Source organism: Halichoerus grypus, chromosome 1 (genome assembly GCF_964656455.1).
Source record: "Halichoerus grypus chromosome 1, mHalGry1.hap1.1, whole genome shotgun sequence".
NCBI classification, from domain to species: domain Eukaryota; kingdom Metazoa; phylum Chordata; class Mammalia; order Carnivora; family Phocidae; genus Halichoerus; species Halichoerus grypus.
The window spans coordinates 187,019,843-187,034,933 of record NC_135712.1 but is presented as its reverse complement, the minus strand read 5'-3'; the positions used below and the strand labels follow the sequence as shown (position 1 = coordinate 187,034,933).

Genomic DNA, 15,091 nt, shown 5'->3' with positions numbered 1-15,091 from the left:
ATTTTAAGGTACCCTATATATTTAGGGCAAGGCTCACTGTTCATGATACTGGAAGTAAATCTGTAGCTCAAGTAGTCTTGTAAATCATTTCAGAATCTCTTGACTGACATCTATCCTATCTGATTACTTTGGCAGTGATTTTATCTCACGATGCAGATGACAGCACGCCTGCTTAGCAGGACGGGTGTCAGCTCCACCATTTTTGCGCTGTTTGCCAGGCTTGCAATACTAGTATCATCCTGAGATTATAGCACTTTTGTAGTAATCTTTGCAGGCCATTTATTCATTCTGTGAGGGTTAATTTCATTAAAATTCTATCATCAAACGGATCAACTGACATAACTGGTACCAGCAAAGTGTAGTATGTTGTAGGATGCTGGAGGCAAGTAAGTCAGGGTGCCGCTGGGCAACAGAGACCCTTCCCTCCCCTCAAGAGAATGCCTGTCCCTATATGTCACTCTATATGGTGTTCCATTTCCTGAGACCCCAGCTTTGGGGAGATGAAGAGAAGGGCGCTGCTGATCCCAGGGAAGCTGACCCTCTCCTGAGCTAGTTTGGCCTGAGGGGTGAGGGGGGGTGATGTGCTGGGAACCAGTGAGGAGGAGGGACTGGTAAGAGAAAGCCCAGCCAGGGCCAGAACAGCAGCAGGCAAGGCCCTGAGCCTCCTTCTGCTCCTGCCCATTTGGCAAAATCAAAGCAGGAGCAGTGCTCTGGGCACCCGGAGCTCGTTAACAGGCCTTCCACCATATGGATTCTGGGCGTGTTTCCCACTGGCAATATGGTGTCCATTCGCTGACACAAATGACCACAGCTCATTACTGGCCCCTCCACAAAGACTTCTTCTTCCACATGGTGGCTCCCCAGGGAGACTTCCTCTCCGGGGTAGATGGAGAGATGAGGTCACTGCAGTTCTCCTCCATCTTCATCTCCACCCTGCCATGTGCCTGACGGGTTGACGACTCCTTTGTATGTGTCAGCCCTGCTGAATTATTAGGGTCCTCCTGGGTGCACATGAGCCCTAAGCAGTCCAGACACCTCATCTGGACATTCCAGGCTGCTAATCAAGCACTTTGTCATCTCAGCCGAGGCCCATGCATGCTGTGCTTTGATGTGGTGATGCTGATGTGGGAACACAACCCACTCTGTGCAGTGAACTGCATGCCAGCCAGCCCCAGCTTCTCTTCGTTACCTGGGCACATAGGCAGGTCCTTCTGGGGGGCTGCTTTATCCTGAGGCTTTACCTGCCTGATCCTCTCCAAGCCTTAGCCTATATATCCTTCCCTACCTCTGCATCCACCTCAGACCCGGGGAAGGCATCCCTGACGCTCAGACTGGGTTACATCTGCTTGCTATGTGCTCCCAGGTGTTCTTTCTCTAGAGACCACTTACCACATAGCACTATAATTCCGTTTTTATGTCTATATCCCTTAAGTTTTTTGAAGTCAGAGCTTTTTGCCTGTCATTATTTCTGTTTGCTCTGTGCATGCCACAAATGATGGGACACCATGGGCTCACAATCCTATCCCATGAATAGAAGTTTGATAATATTACAGTATTGGTAAGCATGTAGAGAAACAGTCACTTATGCCTTTTGTGGAAATATCAATTGGTGTATACTCTTCAAGGGACAATTTGGTAGTATGTGTCAAAATTCAATTTTCATTCAGCAAAACGTTTTTTTGAAAACTATCCTACACATACACACACACACATGTGCAAAGAAATAAATTCAAGGCTATTCACTGAAGCATTGCTTATGCAGCCAAAGACTGGAAACAATCTAAATATATTATGATCCATCTATACATGGAATATTACACAGCTATGAAAACAGGAAGCATGTCAGCATGGGCTGACATGGACTAATCTCCAAATATACTGATACTTCAAGCAAAGTGCAAAGCAGTATCTATACAGTAACTTCCAGCTGTGCACTTTCTTTTTCTTTCTTTCTTTCTTTCTTTCTTTCTTTCTTTCTTTCTTTCTTTCTTTCTTTCTTTCTTTCTTTCTTTCGTGGGATGTATATACATATGCTTGTACATGCGTAGAATACTGGGTGAAGAATACACAATAAACTGAAAACAAGGTTTTTCTCTGTAAAAGATACTAGGGCAAGGTGGGAAGAATCATTCATTTTCACTAATACCCATTAAAAATTTTTTTTTGCAGCACATGAATTATTTTTTCAATTAAAAAGTTGATTAAAATGAAGCATAATGAATATAGAACAAACTAGATATTGTTGAATGAATGAATGTAGCACTGGGATTTTAAATGTGGCTGTGTCCTGCTAAGCTTGGGAACAATTAGAGCATAGAAATACTCCCTCAGGGGTACAAGAAATTGCTTCACTTTAAAACAGAAAGCAGTCCTCACCAGCAGCAGCGTGCGGAGGGGCCGCCAGCAGAGGGCGGCCCAGCGGGCATGTGGACCACACAGGCAGGTTTCACGGCAACTGGTGGAAAGTTTCTTTGGTAGGAAGAGTAAATTCTTTTTTTTTTAAATTTTTTATTGTTATGTTAATTGCCATACATTACATCATTAGTTTTTGATGTAGTGCTCCATGATCCATTGTTTGTGCATAACACCCAGTGCTCCATGCAGAACATGCCCTCTTTAATACCCATCACCAGGCTAACCCATCCTCCCACTCCCCTCCCTTCTAGAACCCTCAGTTTGTTTTTCAGAGTCCATCGTCTCTCATGATTCGTCTCCCCCTCCGATTTCCCCCCGGAAGAGTAAATTCTTATCTGGGGAAATAGGTAATGGGGCTGGAGGAGAGAATGAGTTCTTAAGAAATGAATAACTGTATGGGGCTGTGGCAAGCCCGTGGCCTTCACCACAGCAGCAGAGCTGAGGGTTTTATTTCTGCATAGGGACAAAGTGGTACAGTGGAAATGGTCCTGGAGATGAGTCAACATCATTCCTGCACGTTACTTGCCTCCTCTGGGCCCCAGTGCACTCATCTGGGCAGGATGAGTAATAACTAATTAGGGTTATCATGGAGCATCAGGGAGGGGGCTACACAGCATCCTCAGGGACGGGCACACGTACAGCGCCTGGGCACCACCCTCACTGGGTGGCTCTGGGGGAGCTTCCTGCCTTCCATGGGAATCTGTTTTCTCATTTATAAAATAAAAAGGTTTGACTAGCCCAGAGGGCTTAACTTTCCTGAGTGGAAACAGCTTTGAGAAGTTGGTGAATGCTTTGGACTCGTGAGTCCAGAAAAATGCACATATGCCCCTCCCCACCTCAACAATTTGCAAACCATTTCAAGGGGTTCCTGGATTCCATGGAACCTTCTGTGGACTCAGGCTGAGCATTCCTGGACTCGCCTCTTCTAACACTAATATCCTGGTCTACATCCTAGTAATATGATTCCGGGTCAGCTCTATAGATGAAAGCCAGATTAAGTGGGCACAAGAGGACGAAAAAAGAAAGCCTGCTTACTGTGTTCTTGCTGGCCTTGTTAGGGCTGTGTGCCTATGCACTTGTCTCCAGGTGTTCTCACATTATTCCACTGATGACATACCAGGGGCTTAGAGAGGCTGAACGTTTGGCTGAGGTCAGACAGCTTTCGGAAGGGATTACGCAATCAACCAGTATGGAATGAAATGTATTGGGAGTCTCTGTGCTGGGGTCGGGGTATAGGGTAGTGAACAGAATAGTTTAGGGTTCTATGCCCATGGGGTTTTCGTAGTCCAGTGTGGGAGACAGAAGCCAAAATTTTTGTAAATTCTTCCTTCTTTCTCTCATTGGTGATCAAGTTTAGTGGACGGGTGGCTGGGGTAGTGAATGAAGGAAGATGGGCAGTCAGGAAAGGGATCTCTGAGGAGGTGGCATGTATGTAAGGAAGGAGGCAGCCTTTTGAAGAGCTGGGTAGTGGGGACCGCTCCAGGCAGGGAGAAAGCCCTCCAATGCAGGAAGGAGTGGTTTATTCGGTGGACTAAGATTTGGCCCCGATACTGACGCATAGTGGATGAGGGGAAAGGTAGCAACAAAAGAGGCCGAGGAGGTGGGCAGACACCAGATCATATGCATCCTTGTAGGCTGTGCTACCGAGTTCCAGTTTTATTGTAAGCACTGTGGAGTGATGGAAGCATTTGAAGCCAGTAAATCTAAGTTACATTCTGAAGAGATGGGCTGCCTGGTGCAGAGTCAATGGCTGAGAAGTAAAAAGAAATGTCTTTATTACCTCAGTGGTACTCAAAGGGACTGGTACCACACTTTGGGATACTTCAGAAATTTGGGGGACAATTTTGGTCAACAAAATAATGGTGCTGGGCTCTGTTGGTATTGAATGGCTGGGGCCCAGGGATACTACACGTCATGCAGTGAATGAGATGTTCCTCCCCAGTGAGGAATCGTCCTGCATCTCACCCGACTTCTGAATATTCCCACCGGGTGGGAATGGAAGTGGAAAAGCCTGTTTATAATGAACTGAGTCTAGATCTTAAATCTTCTTTACATATTGTTAAAAAGAAAACCACAGGCATCAAATGGTGTTACTTGTTCCCAAACCGGTGCTCAGGACATAATCTAACTGCAGTTTCAACCTCCCCCCGAAATGTAGTCTTAATGGGTCAGTCAGGAAGTTTTCGGTCAGGGCTGGTGAGTCTGCTACTTGGGCCCTCTCCATTCCCCAAAGAGAGATGGGGTCATCTGTGTGATAAGACCCCTCACTTTTCCCCCTAAAGGAAAGCCACCTTACCTAAAACAATCCTTTTCTTTTGCTGGTAATTTCTTCCCCCTCATCCTTCTGCAGAAACCTTGGTTTTCATACATCTTCTTGGGGCCCCCTCTACTTGCAGATGGGATCCTGCCTGATTCATGAATCATTTAATAAGCCAATTAGATCTTTAAACTTCACTACATTGAATTTTTGTAATTTGGAACAATATACACTCGAAGCATTTTTGGCACTTTTCCAGGGAAATTGAGGAAACTGTGTTACCAAGACTTGTGGGTGGTTTGAAGAAATCAGTTTACTGACATTTAAGCTTCGGAGCTTCTCCCTTCCATGGCGGGTTTTGTCGCCATGACCTTCAGAGTGGTTCCCTATGTCAGAACAAGGACAGCGTTCCTTCTTTAGGTCTTCTAGTGCAGTTGTGCCTGAATCTTTACATTTTGAAGTTATTTTATTATTAATTAATTCCCTTTTATTTCTTCTTCATATTATGTCATTGTACTGATTTTTAAATTGTTAGGTGGGCCTGCTTGTTAAATTATTCCAAGAATTTCACTGCAGGATGGGAAGGGCATTGCAACTCTTTGCTCTAAAGGGTGTCTGGGTCTGAGGGTGTAGAGAACCCCTGCTGTGTCTTCTGCAGGGTGCACTACTGGTAGCCCAGATTTAAGAGGAGAAATGGAGGGTGGAGAGGTTGAGGGACTTGCCCAAGGTCACACAGTCAATGGAGAGTAGAGCCTGTGGATTCAAACCCGAAGCTGGACCTCTCAGTACTTGTCAATGCTGCCTCTTGGGACCTGGGGACACAGCTCTCTGGAGCTCCTTGTGATGGGCAGTACTTACCCGTCCGAGCTCCTTGTCCTCCAAGGCCAGGACCCCTGTGCTCTCTGTGAACAGTTTCACCTTCACAGCTGGCAGTGCGTGGGTCGTCGAGAAGTCACCCTGGGTGCCCCAGCTGCGGACAGAATCAGAAAGGTCAGTGCGGAGCCCTCTGCCTTGACAATGCTAAATGCAGCTGCCTTCCTCCCGAGTAGGGGGAATGCAGGGTTAACCCAAGGCAGCATTGGCTGTCACATCCCCCTCCCCTTGCCTCCCCTCCAAAGCTGCCGGAGTGACAAAAAGTGTTAATTAACTTGTTAGGCAAATGCAAGACAGATGCTCAGAAAGTTGCCACGGGTCTTCACAGAGCACTACCAGGAATCACTTGGAATTAGCATGGAATCGAGTTGTCGAGAACTCTTCCCCGTGCATTTGCTATCCTTACAAACTACTTCAGGGTCGCCACGAATATTTCCTTGTATCCTTTGAATCCCTAGTTCTTGGAAACTGCAGTTCTAGATTTTGAGATAGGGCTTCATTTGGTCAGAGCCAACATCCAACTTTAAAATGCGTTTTACAATGAATCATGGAACACTACATCAAAAACTAATGATGTAATGTATGGTGATTAACATAACATAATAATAAAAAAAACAAAACAAAAAATAAAATGCGTTTTAAAATACGGCAGTCATTTTGGGGAGGCGGGGGGCCCCATTTCCTCTGGCATTCAAAGATGAGTTGAATAGAGTAATGGATGGAGCTCAAAGGAGTGGAAGGTAGAAGGAGGAGAAGTGGGAAATGCCCTTTCCTACTTGTCTGTGGAAATCTGAGTCTTAGATCTCCTCAGAGCAGAGCCTGGCTTAACCAGCTTCCGGGTGGGGTGCTAGCCGGGGTGGACATGAGCCGCCGATGGGTCCCTCAGACGGGGCCTTTTCCTCTACTCATCATTGTTATCACAGAGCCCTACCATCCGTTCTATACCTACAGTCAGTGCGATCTTCCAGAAGTGTCCACTGGATTGCACTGAGCCCCCAGGGTGCAATCCAGACCCACTGCGTGTAGTCTCCCACTCGCCTGCTCCTAACTATGCCACCTCAGGGCCCCTGCATGCATGCTTCCCTCTGTTGGCAATGCTTCTCCCCACCTGGCTACCTCTTCAGAGCTCAGCTTCAATAACACTTTCCCATCCCTGGTCTCCCAGTCTAAATGTGGTCTGGTGTTAAATTCTCTGGAACATACTGTTTAATTTTCTGTCCTAGCAATCACTGGATTTGTAATTACTTATTTCTGTGTGATTATTCAATAGCTGAATCCTCTGATTGGATATTTTTTGCTTATGTTGCATACTTAGCATAGTGCTTAGCACATAGAAGACACTTAAGAAATATTTGGTGAATAAATAAGTGATGCCAAATATACATTCTTTTACAGAACTAGGAAACAGGAATAGATATAATTTTGTATAGAGGTTTTTTTTTTATTTAGCCTTATATGATGGCCAACATCCATACTGTAAAATATACATTTTAATATTATTTTTAATGACCCTATAATATAATTCCTTATAGGTACATCGTAATTTATTTAACCATTGTTCTATTATTGAGATGGGGCTGGACATGACTTTTTAAACTTCATCTTTGATTATTTCCTTGGGAAATATCAATAAACATCATACTGCTCTTAAAATGCTGCAGGAATTCTGCTCATCAATGAACAAAGTCTTGGGATACCGATTCCCAAAATACTTTCCACAAAGGTGGCAACCATCGTCCCAGCATCTGGGAATGAGCGTGAATCACAGTGCTTCTTGCCTTCAAGGGATGCCCCTATTCACTTTTTCTTCTGGCTTACTTTGTCTTTGGTGTTTTCATGGGCATTTCTTTGACTAATAGCAGGCTTGAATGTATTACTCTGCTTGTTGGTTGTATTTCTACTTCTGTGAATGATAGAAATGACTTCTAGTCTCCATGTTGCGCTCAAATAAATCCTGTTGACTAAACTCAAAGACATGAGGAATCTAGAGAAAGTTGACAAGATAGCACCAGAAAAGTGGAGGTAAGGAAGACCCCAGATTGGAAGCCAAGGGATAAAAAGTCATTGAGGAAAACCCAATAGTTATGACTGAGAAAGGGAGAAGATATGCAAAAAGACAGAACAAGAAGCAACAGGTTCCAAACACAACAGCACAATGTTAGATGTACAGATAGAAGCTCCTAATTTTGGTCACCAGCTACTGCAGAAAGCTCCTAAACAGGGAATCAATTTACTAGCAAAAGCAACATGACAAAGTATAGGGTTTTGAATCAGACACCTTTACTTCAAATCCTGGTTAGTCACTTATGAACGGTAGGACTTGGGGCAAGTAATTAATGTCCCTGTACCTCAGTGTGCTCAGCTCTAAAATGGCCTCATTTCAGAGTAGTGACATAATAAAGATAAATAAAAATAAGATAAAGATAAATAAATAAAAGGATAAAAAATAAAAAGTAAATAGTAACAGGCTTGAAAGAGCATGAGAACCCAATAAAATTTGGCTACCTTCTCTCCCCAAAATAAGGATATGTAAGATATATTCTAGTAACTGTGATGATCACTTCTATTTTGTGTTATCCATTCAACACGTATTAAGAATCTATGACATTGCCTTCCTACTACACAGTGTAGGTAGTAAAATAGTTATCATCCCCATGTCACAGATAAGAAAACTGAGAAGAAACTCAAGATCTTGTCCATTTTACTCCAGTGAATTTTGACTAAGCTGGTTAGAACCCAAATCCCTTAATTCCCATGTTACAGCTTTCCCTGCTAATACTGTCATAATTATCAATAACAAGCATTATTAATAATTAGCAATATTGGCAAAAACCATGATCATTCATTTATTCTTTGTGATGAATTGTGCTATTAATCTCTTTGGGCATTTATCATGATTGGTCATGGAGATGAGGAAGATTCCTTCTAGAAATCAAAAGAGTTCTGGAATGAGATGCATTAACACCAAGCCACAAAGAGGCCTTGATTTCAGTGCCCCCCGGGGCCCCCCACACTGTATCTCTATGATACTGTTGTTGGAACTGGTTTGCTGCTACCCAAGGATGCTCAGCTCATCAGGCATTCAACGTGACTCAGACTGTAGGGCAGAGTGAGCCCTCCACCCTGTCAGTTGGATGCAATTCAAGCCACTGGAGGCTGCCCTGACGACCCAGTCCATTTGGACACTGAGTGGCTTTTCCTTTCCCCCAGATTTGCAGCTGTGCTTTTGGCTTCCCACCATGACCCTTGGCTCACCTCAAGTTTTTAGGTCACTGCTGAATCCCAATTTATCCATCAGATTTCAAAATGGCAGGCTGGCCCAGTGAAGCAGGCAAAAAGAGAAAAGTCTCCAGTCTAATCAGGTTGGGCTATGTCATTTCAAGGCCTGTGCAAAATGAAAATGTGGGGCTTCTTCTTCAAAAAGCAGGAGAAAGTGCTACTAATGGTACTGAAATATAGAGTCTTTCTCTTTTTCAGAGTAGTTCTGCTCAAATGCATGCTCCATTGTTCCATCAAACTTCACTTAACAAACAGGGTGAAGGGTAAAATAATTAAGAATTTCAAGATGGCAATGCAGAGCATTAAACCAAACAGAGGTCTGAGTGTAGGGCCTGTGTAGTTGCATGAGTCATAAGCTCACAAATAAGGATCTGGGTTCAATGACACCCAGTCTGTTTAGCTGGGACTGAGGATGGGCGATGCAGTGGAAATTGGCTGTCACTGGTGTTGACATGAAACTTCACCCTTCACTGTAGTCCTTGGACTTTGTAAAAGAACGACTCCTGACTTCTTTTTGTAGATGCTTCCTATTCGTAGAAGACCCAGGGAGATTTAATTATAAGTACTGTTTCCTGTCCCTTTCCCCCTTGAAAAAAAAAAAGTCATGGAAATGTCCACTCTGTCTTTTTCCAGCCACAGAGAGACCTGACTATCTTTACAACAAACAGCTAATATTTATTCAGAGATTACTATGTGCTAGGCACAAATTCCTCCCTCAAAAGTGTTACTCAGACATACATGCATTTCATTTTTTTACATCCTCTTGCCCATCCTGTGAAAAGCTTATAATGGTTACTCCCACAGTTACAGACAAGACACTCAGACTCAGACAGGCTATAATGTGTCCAGGATCACACACAGGGAGCAAATGGCAGTCTGATTTCATGACCCAAACTCAACCATGGCACCATATGGCCTTCCTTTCACGTTCCACCAACTCACTGCTCTGTGTCTTGATCCAGTTAAATCAGTTACGTTTGTAACTGTACTTTTGCCAAGCCTTGGCCTTTTGGTGGGGCCACACATCATTCAATGAATCTATTTCTCAATGTTGCATTCTTCTCTGCTCATTTCTTTTGCTTTGCTGTGCACTGAGACTGTGGTTATTAAGGTGGATACCTCTTCTTAAAAGTTTCCCAGAACTGAAATACAATTGCAGTTTGATTTGAGAAGACCAGAGGTTGATAATATTTATTGCAAGCAGCAGTTGGAGAGGTTAACAAACTTCTCTCTGAACGCAGGTAGATAAAGTGGGTGAGGTCTCCCTCTTTTGTGACCTCATCATATCTGCCACTATAATCACAACATAGAGCTAGCTCACAGAAAAGCTAAAAATAGTCACCAATTAGCAAGTGCTTAAATTTTGCCATCCTGGGCTGAGTGCTTTTCATGGATTATCTCGTTTAATCCTTCTGACTGCTCTTATGAGGTATATTCTATTATTATCCCCATTTTATAAATGGAGAAACTAGGACTTGGGGAGGTTAAGTAACTGGACCAGGGTTTCAGACTATCACAGAGCCATGCTTTAAACACCCAGGGTTTTTGACTGCAGAGCCCATGCATGAAACCATAGAGCTTCACTGCCTCTCAGTAACACATAACACTGTATCATAGTGTAGTCTGACAATTATCTGTGTGTGTATCTGGCTCTCTCTCTAGACAATGTACACCTTGGGAGCAGGGAGCATGGCATAACTTATTATATTTAATTAATCTGCACCAAGCACAGGACCTGGCACACAACAAATACTTATTTAATGACTAGGAAGAAGTGACAAATTCAGAATAATCATGTCACCAAATTCAGGGAATTATGGGGAGATGTGACATTTGGGATAGCCAAGGGTATGACGGCCTCCTTTGAGCAAAACTGAGACCTTTATATCCTTAGAGATAAGACGATTTTTAGGAGCACAGCAACTCTCTGCAGTGCACACTGAGGCTGGCAGCATGCAGTGGAGACCCAGCATACCAAGGACGGTTAACTCATGAGGCCAAGGGCTGGCAGCAATGTGAATGTCAATGGTATAATGCTGGAAAGTGCCACCAAGTTATAAAATGGACTATTATCGTCACTTCTGGTCTTTCCAGCCATCAGCACATAAACATAGACTCTAGAAATGCAATCACTCAGAGTGGCACCTCCAAATATAAAGCAACGTGTATTGACACATGTGAGTCCATTCCAAACCAAGTACATTTTACAAGAGGGTGGGGAATAAATATAGGAACAGTCCAGCTCTCTGTGGCACTGCGTGAAACTGACTTCTACTGCTCTAGGGATCGTATCTCTAATTAGCCCTTCATTTCTTTCTTCATTTAGAAAATACTTCCTGCATGTCCCACCATGTGCAAGTCACTGTGTTAGGAGCTGCTGTGGATCCAAAAGGTGAAAGAGACATCAGTACTTAGGGATATTGTGTTTTACCTGGAGAGATGTCAGATGCAGAAATGATAACACTTATTAGAGTGAGTTTGAGCCTTGACTTTCACATCTTTAACTGGGGATAAGGATAATACTGACCCCAGAGGATTGATGGACGAATAAATAGGAGATAAGCTATTGTATATACACTGTTCAACTCAATACCCAGCACATGGAAAACACTAAAAAGTTATGTCTTTCACTGTAGGATTATAAACCAGGGGTTGGTAAACTATGTCCCATGGGCCAAGTCTGATCAAATACCTGCTTACGTATGGCTGATGAGCTAGGAATGGTTTTTCCATTTTTAAATGACTGAAAATAATCAAAAGAAGAATGTTTTGTGGCACAAGAAAATTACATGAAATTCAAATTTTAATGCCCATCAATAAAGTTTTATTAGGACACAGCTATGTTCACCCCTTTACATACCGCCCATGCTGCTTTTGCACTTCAAAGGCAGAGCAGAGTAGTTACGACAGAGACCATCTGGCCAACAAGCCTAAATTATTTACTTTCTGGTCTGTTATAGAAAGAGCATGCTGACCGCTGATAGACAAAGTGAAATCGCTGGTTCAATCTAATGGGAATACTTTTATTTTCATTAGCAGATCAGAAGGAAGTATGCTCACTGGAGCAGATCCATGAAGATAAACTGTAAACATGCACTTACAAGGACAGCTCAGCCCATGGTGATTCGATTTGCTGCTCTAAATTCTTCATGGAGCCCTCTCCAGCACTCTCGGTGTATTGGAAAATTGGGGATTGTGTATCATAGCATTTCAGACACGTGGTGCCCAAATGCTGCTTCCAGATCCACTTGAGCTGGCTGACTCATTTAGTCACACTACATCATTATTAATATCAAATAGTAAACATAAGTAGCAGATAATTCATATTTTGGGGGGGTGGAGATGATTTTTTAAAGTCACAGCACATTATTTCTCCAAACCCATCCCACAGTGCCACTGCTTTGAAAGTGAGCACTTTGATCCGGGGAGGAAAATAAGGGAGAGGAATATGCTTGGGTGGAGGGAAGGAGAAATCCACCGCAAAGCAACCTTCTACTGTGTGTTTGGAGAGCATCTGCTTCATCACAGTCACATCTCTGTTTACTATTTAAAGCCTCTTATTTGCGGAAGCCTCCTCAGACCATATGTTATCAACAAATGTTGCTAATCAAATACACACAGTAATTTTCATTAGAATTTCCTCCACCCCCCTCCCCCCATGAACAAAAAACAACATTTGCCACAAAGGGAATATACCTCCCAAAATGACAGTAAACATCCACCGCAAACCTTTGACAACAGAGTGATATTTACAAATGCATATGTGAATAAGCCAAGACAACACATCCGCTTTAGGCAAATAAGGACCCTTGGAGAATTGGATTTTGTGCAGGTTGGTCTTGGGGGATGATGTCATTAGTTGCCATGGCAATGCTCAGCATAAGGCCATAATTCATGCCACGGAGACAGGATTTGCATTTATTCAAGGTATATGGCTCATGTGAGCTGGGTGTTAAATTGGTGTGGTTCTTAAAATTAACTGTGAGCTTTAACAAGGGAGAATTGTCATTTCAGGGAATGAAAGTGCCTTGGTCCCGTTGCTAAGAGGGAAAGTTAATAATTGCCTGGAGACAACTGCATTAAAATCTTCTGGCCTGCCTTTCAGGCAGACTGCATGATATTCTATGCCAAGCGAATCAATTGTGCCATCACAGTGTGTCTCATGGAAACTAATTGATAGGATGTGATTCGGGACCTTTAATGTACCAGAAAAGCTAAACTACCTCTTATCTACATAAATGAGGCATTTGCTTTGTAGGAATTGGGTTGTCTGCGAGGCGGAGACGTGAAGGCTCTGGTTCGCCTACTTGACATTTCCACTGGAATGTCTCCTCTCCAGGAATCCGAAATCAAATGTATCTAAACCTCGGCTTTAGCTTTCTCTCCTCACATCTGCTCCTCTACGGCTTCCCCGGCTTAGCCAAAGGAACTGCCAGTCACCCGGACTTCACTCTTGTTTTCTCCTCTTCACCCCTTGTCCACTTCATCATCAGGTCTTTCATACCTCCTACATTTATCACACATTGCTATAGAGGAAAATAAACCAGAAGGAGGGAGGTTGGAAGTGCCAGGAGGAGGGCGGGCCAGTGGGATATCAGCAGATGTGATGGAAGCGGAGGCTTGCAATGTGCTTGCGTGGTGGGGCTTACCCTCCAGGGCCTCTGTCATCACCAGAAGCGGTAGCTGTTATTGCTCCAGCCTGCATCCAAGATGCAGGAACAGGCCTGAGCCCAATCCACAGTGAGGAGCCAAGACCAACCAGACCCACATCTTGAAGCAGAGCCACCCAGCTGAGCCTGGCATGAATCAGCCAACCCCCAACGATTTGCAGATGAGTGAAGGAAATAAATGACTATGGTTTTAAGCCATTGAGTTTTCAGACAGTTTGTTACAGAGCAATAGCCAACTGATACAGTGCCTCTGTTTGGTACTTAATCACATCATCCTGGTTCTACTCTATGTCCTATAGTTTGGTCTAGAGTCGTCAGGTAGAATAGCATATCCTGCAGAACCCAGACGTATCTTATAGTCCTTTCATATGATTAAAAAGTCTATTGCAGTCATTCAATAAACGCCTGCCTAATGACCTTGCTGCCTTGGAAAAAAAATAGTTCCCAGCTCATACATCTTCAGAAAACAGCCTCCCTGTTTGCCAGTCTCTCCACAGTATGAGAACTGGACTGAGGCCTGATTGTGCTGGCTGAAGGCTGCCAAAAGCACGGTCCGGGTCCCCTAATGAGCAAGAGTGTCAATACCTCCCAAGACCAAGGCAGGCAGCCAATGTCTCTCAAACCACTTGCGGTCAAGTGCTCCCAGAGGAAGCCCTCGCCACATCAAAGGTGCCCCCGCTCGAGCCTCCCACATGGAAAGCAATAACCATGAAGCCAACCTCAGCAGCAGTTGAGTGCCCCCAGCATTTGTGGCTCTGACTGAGTGGGCACCCAAGCTGCGGTGGGCACACAGAGGCAGCACTTGAGGGGTTCAGGCACAGCCATTCAGAGGTTTGGCTGTCCTCCATGCAGCCAGCCCCATCCTGTGAGACCTCCCAGGTGCCTTTGATGGAGGGGATTATGGGAACTGTTGTTGGTTTTGCTTTCATGGGCTGGGTTCTCATCATCCCACAGAGAAGGATCCCTGAGGACACTGTTGTGAGCCATGCTTGTCTCTTCCTCTGGGACTGGCTTGTGGTTTTGTTCTTTTTTTTCTCTGTTTAACATTTATGAGAAATCACTGGGAGTGGTCATGAATGCCAGGAGTCTCAAAGGGAAATGGTGAATGGGCCAGTTGGCCAAATGCCCCTCAGTATGGACTGAAGGCTGAAAGCATTGGGGAAATTGCTCTTGAAGCCAAAGGTATGGCATTGGCCCAATCTGGAGCCAGAGAAGTCCTTCAAAAATGACAAATCCGAGTTGTAGAGAACTATCACCACTGCTCAAGCCATCTTGATCATCTCTACCGATACCATCTCAGTAGAGTGAAAATACCACCTATATTCGCAGTCAAATTTGGCTCTCCTTGCACTGGCCACCAGGGTCCTCCACAAAGCCTAGCTATTCTTACTTTGGGATTCCCACCCACATAATGTTAAACGTGCTAAAGGTACTCTAAACCATGTTGTAAAAAATGTATAAAAAACTGGATGAAAGTTGAATTGCAGTCAACTAATTAAAAGACATTTAATTCAATATTATTTTTGATTTTGCAGTTACCTTTATTTAAGAATTAATCCATTTCCTTTTGAGGTTTCGATAGTTTCTTAGGCTCTTG

General features: G+C 43.9%; 1 protein-coding gene across 8 annotated transcripts in view; it reads right to left on the bottom strand.

Annotated features, from left to right (window-relative positions):
* CADPS (calcium dependent secretion activator) overlaps positions 1–15,091 on the bottom strand; it is a 466,596-nt gene that overhangs the window by 180,198 nt on the left and 271,307 nt on the right. For all 8 annotated transcript variants that reach the window (XM_078076428.1, XM_078076421.1, XM_078076426.1 and 5 more), the window contains exon 7: positions 5,531–5,642. In XM_078076428.1, coding sequence (XP_077932554.1) covers positions 5,531–5,642 — 112 coding nt within the window. The remainder of the gene's footprint in view (positions 1–5,530; positions 5,643–15,091) is intronic.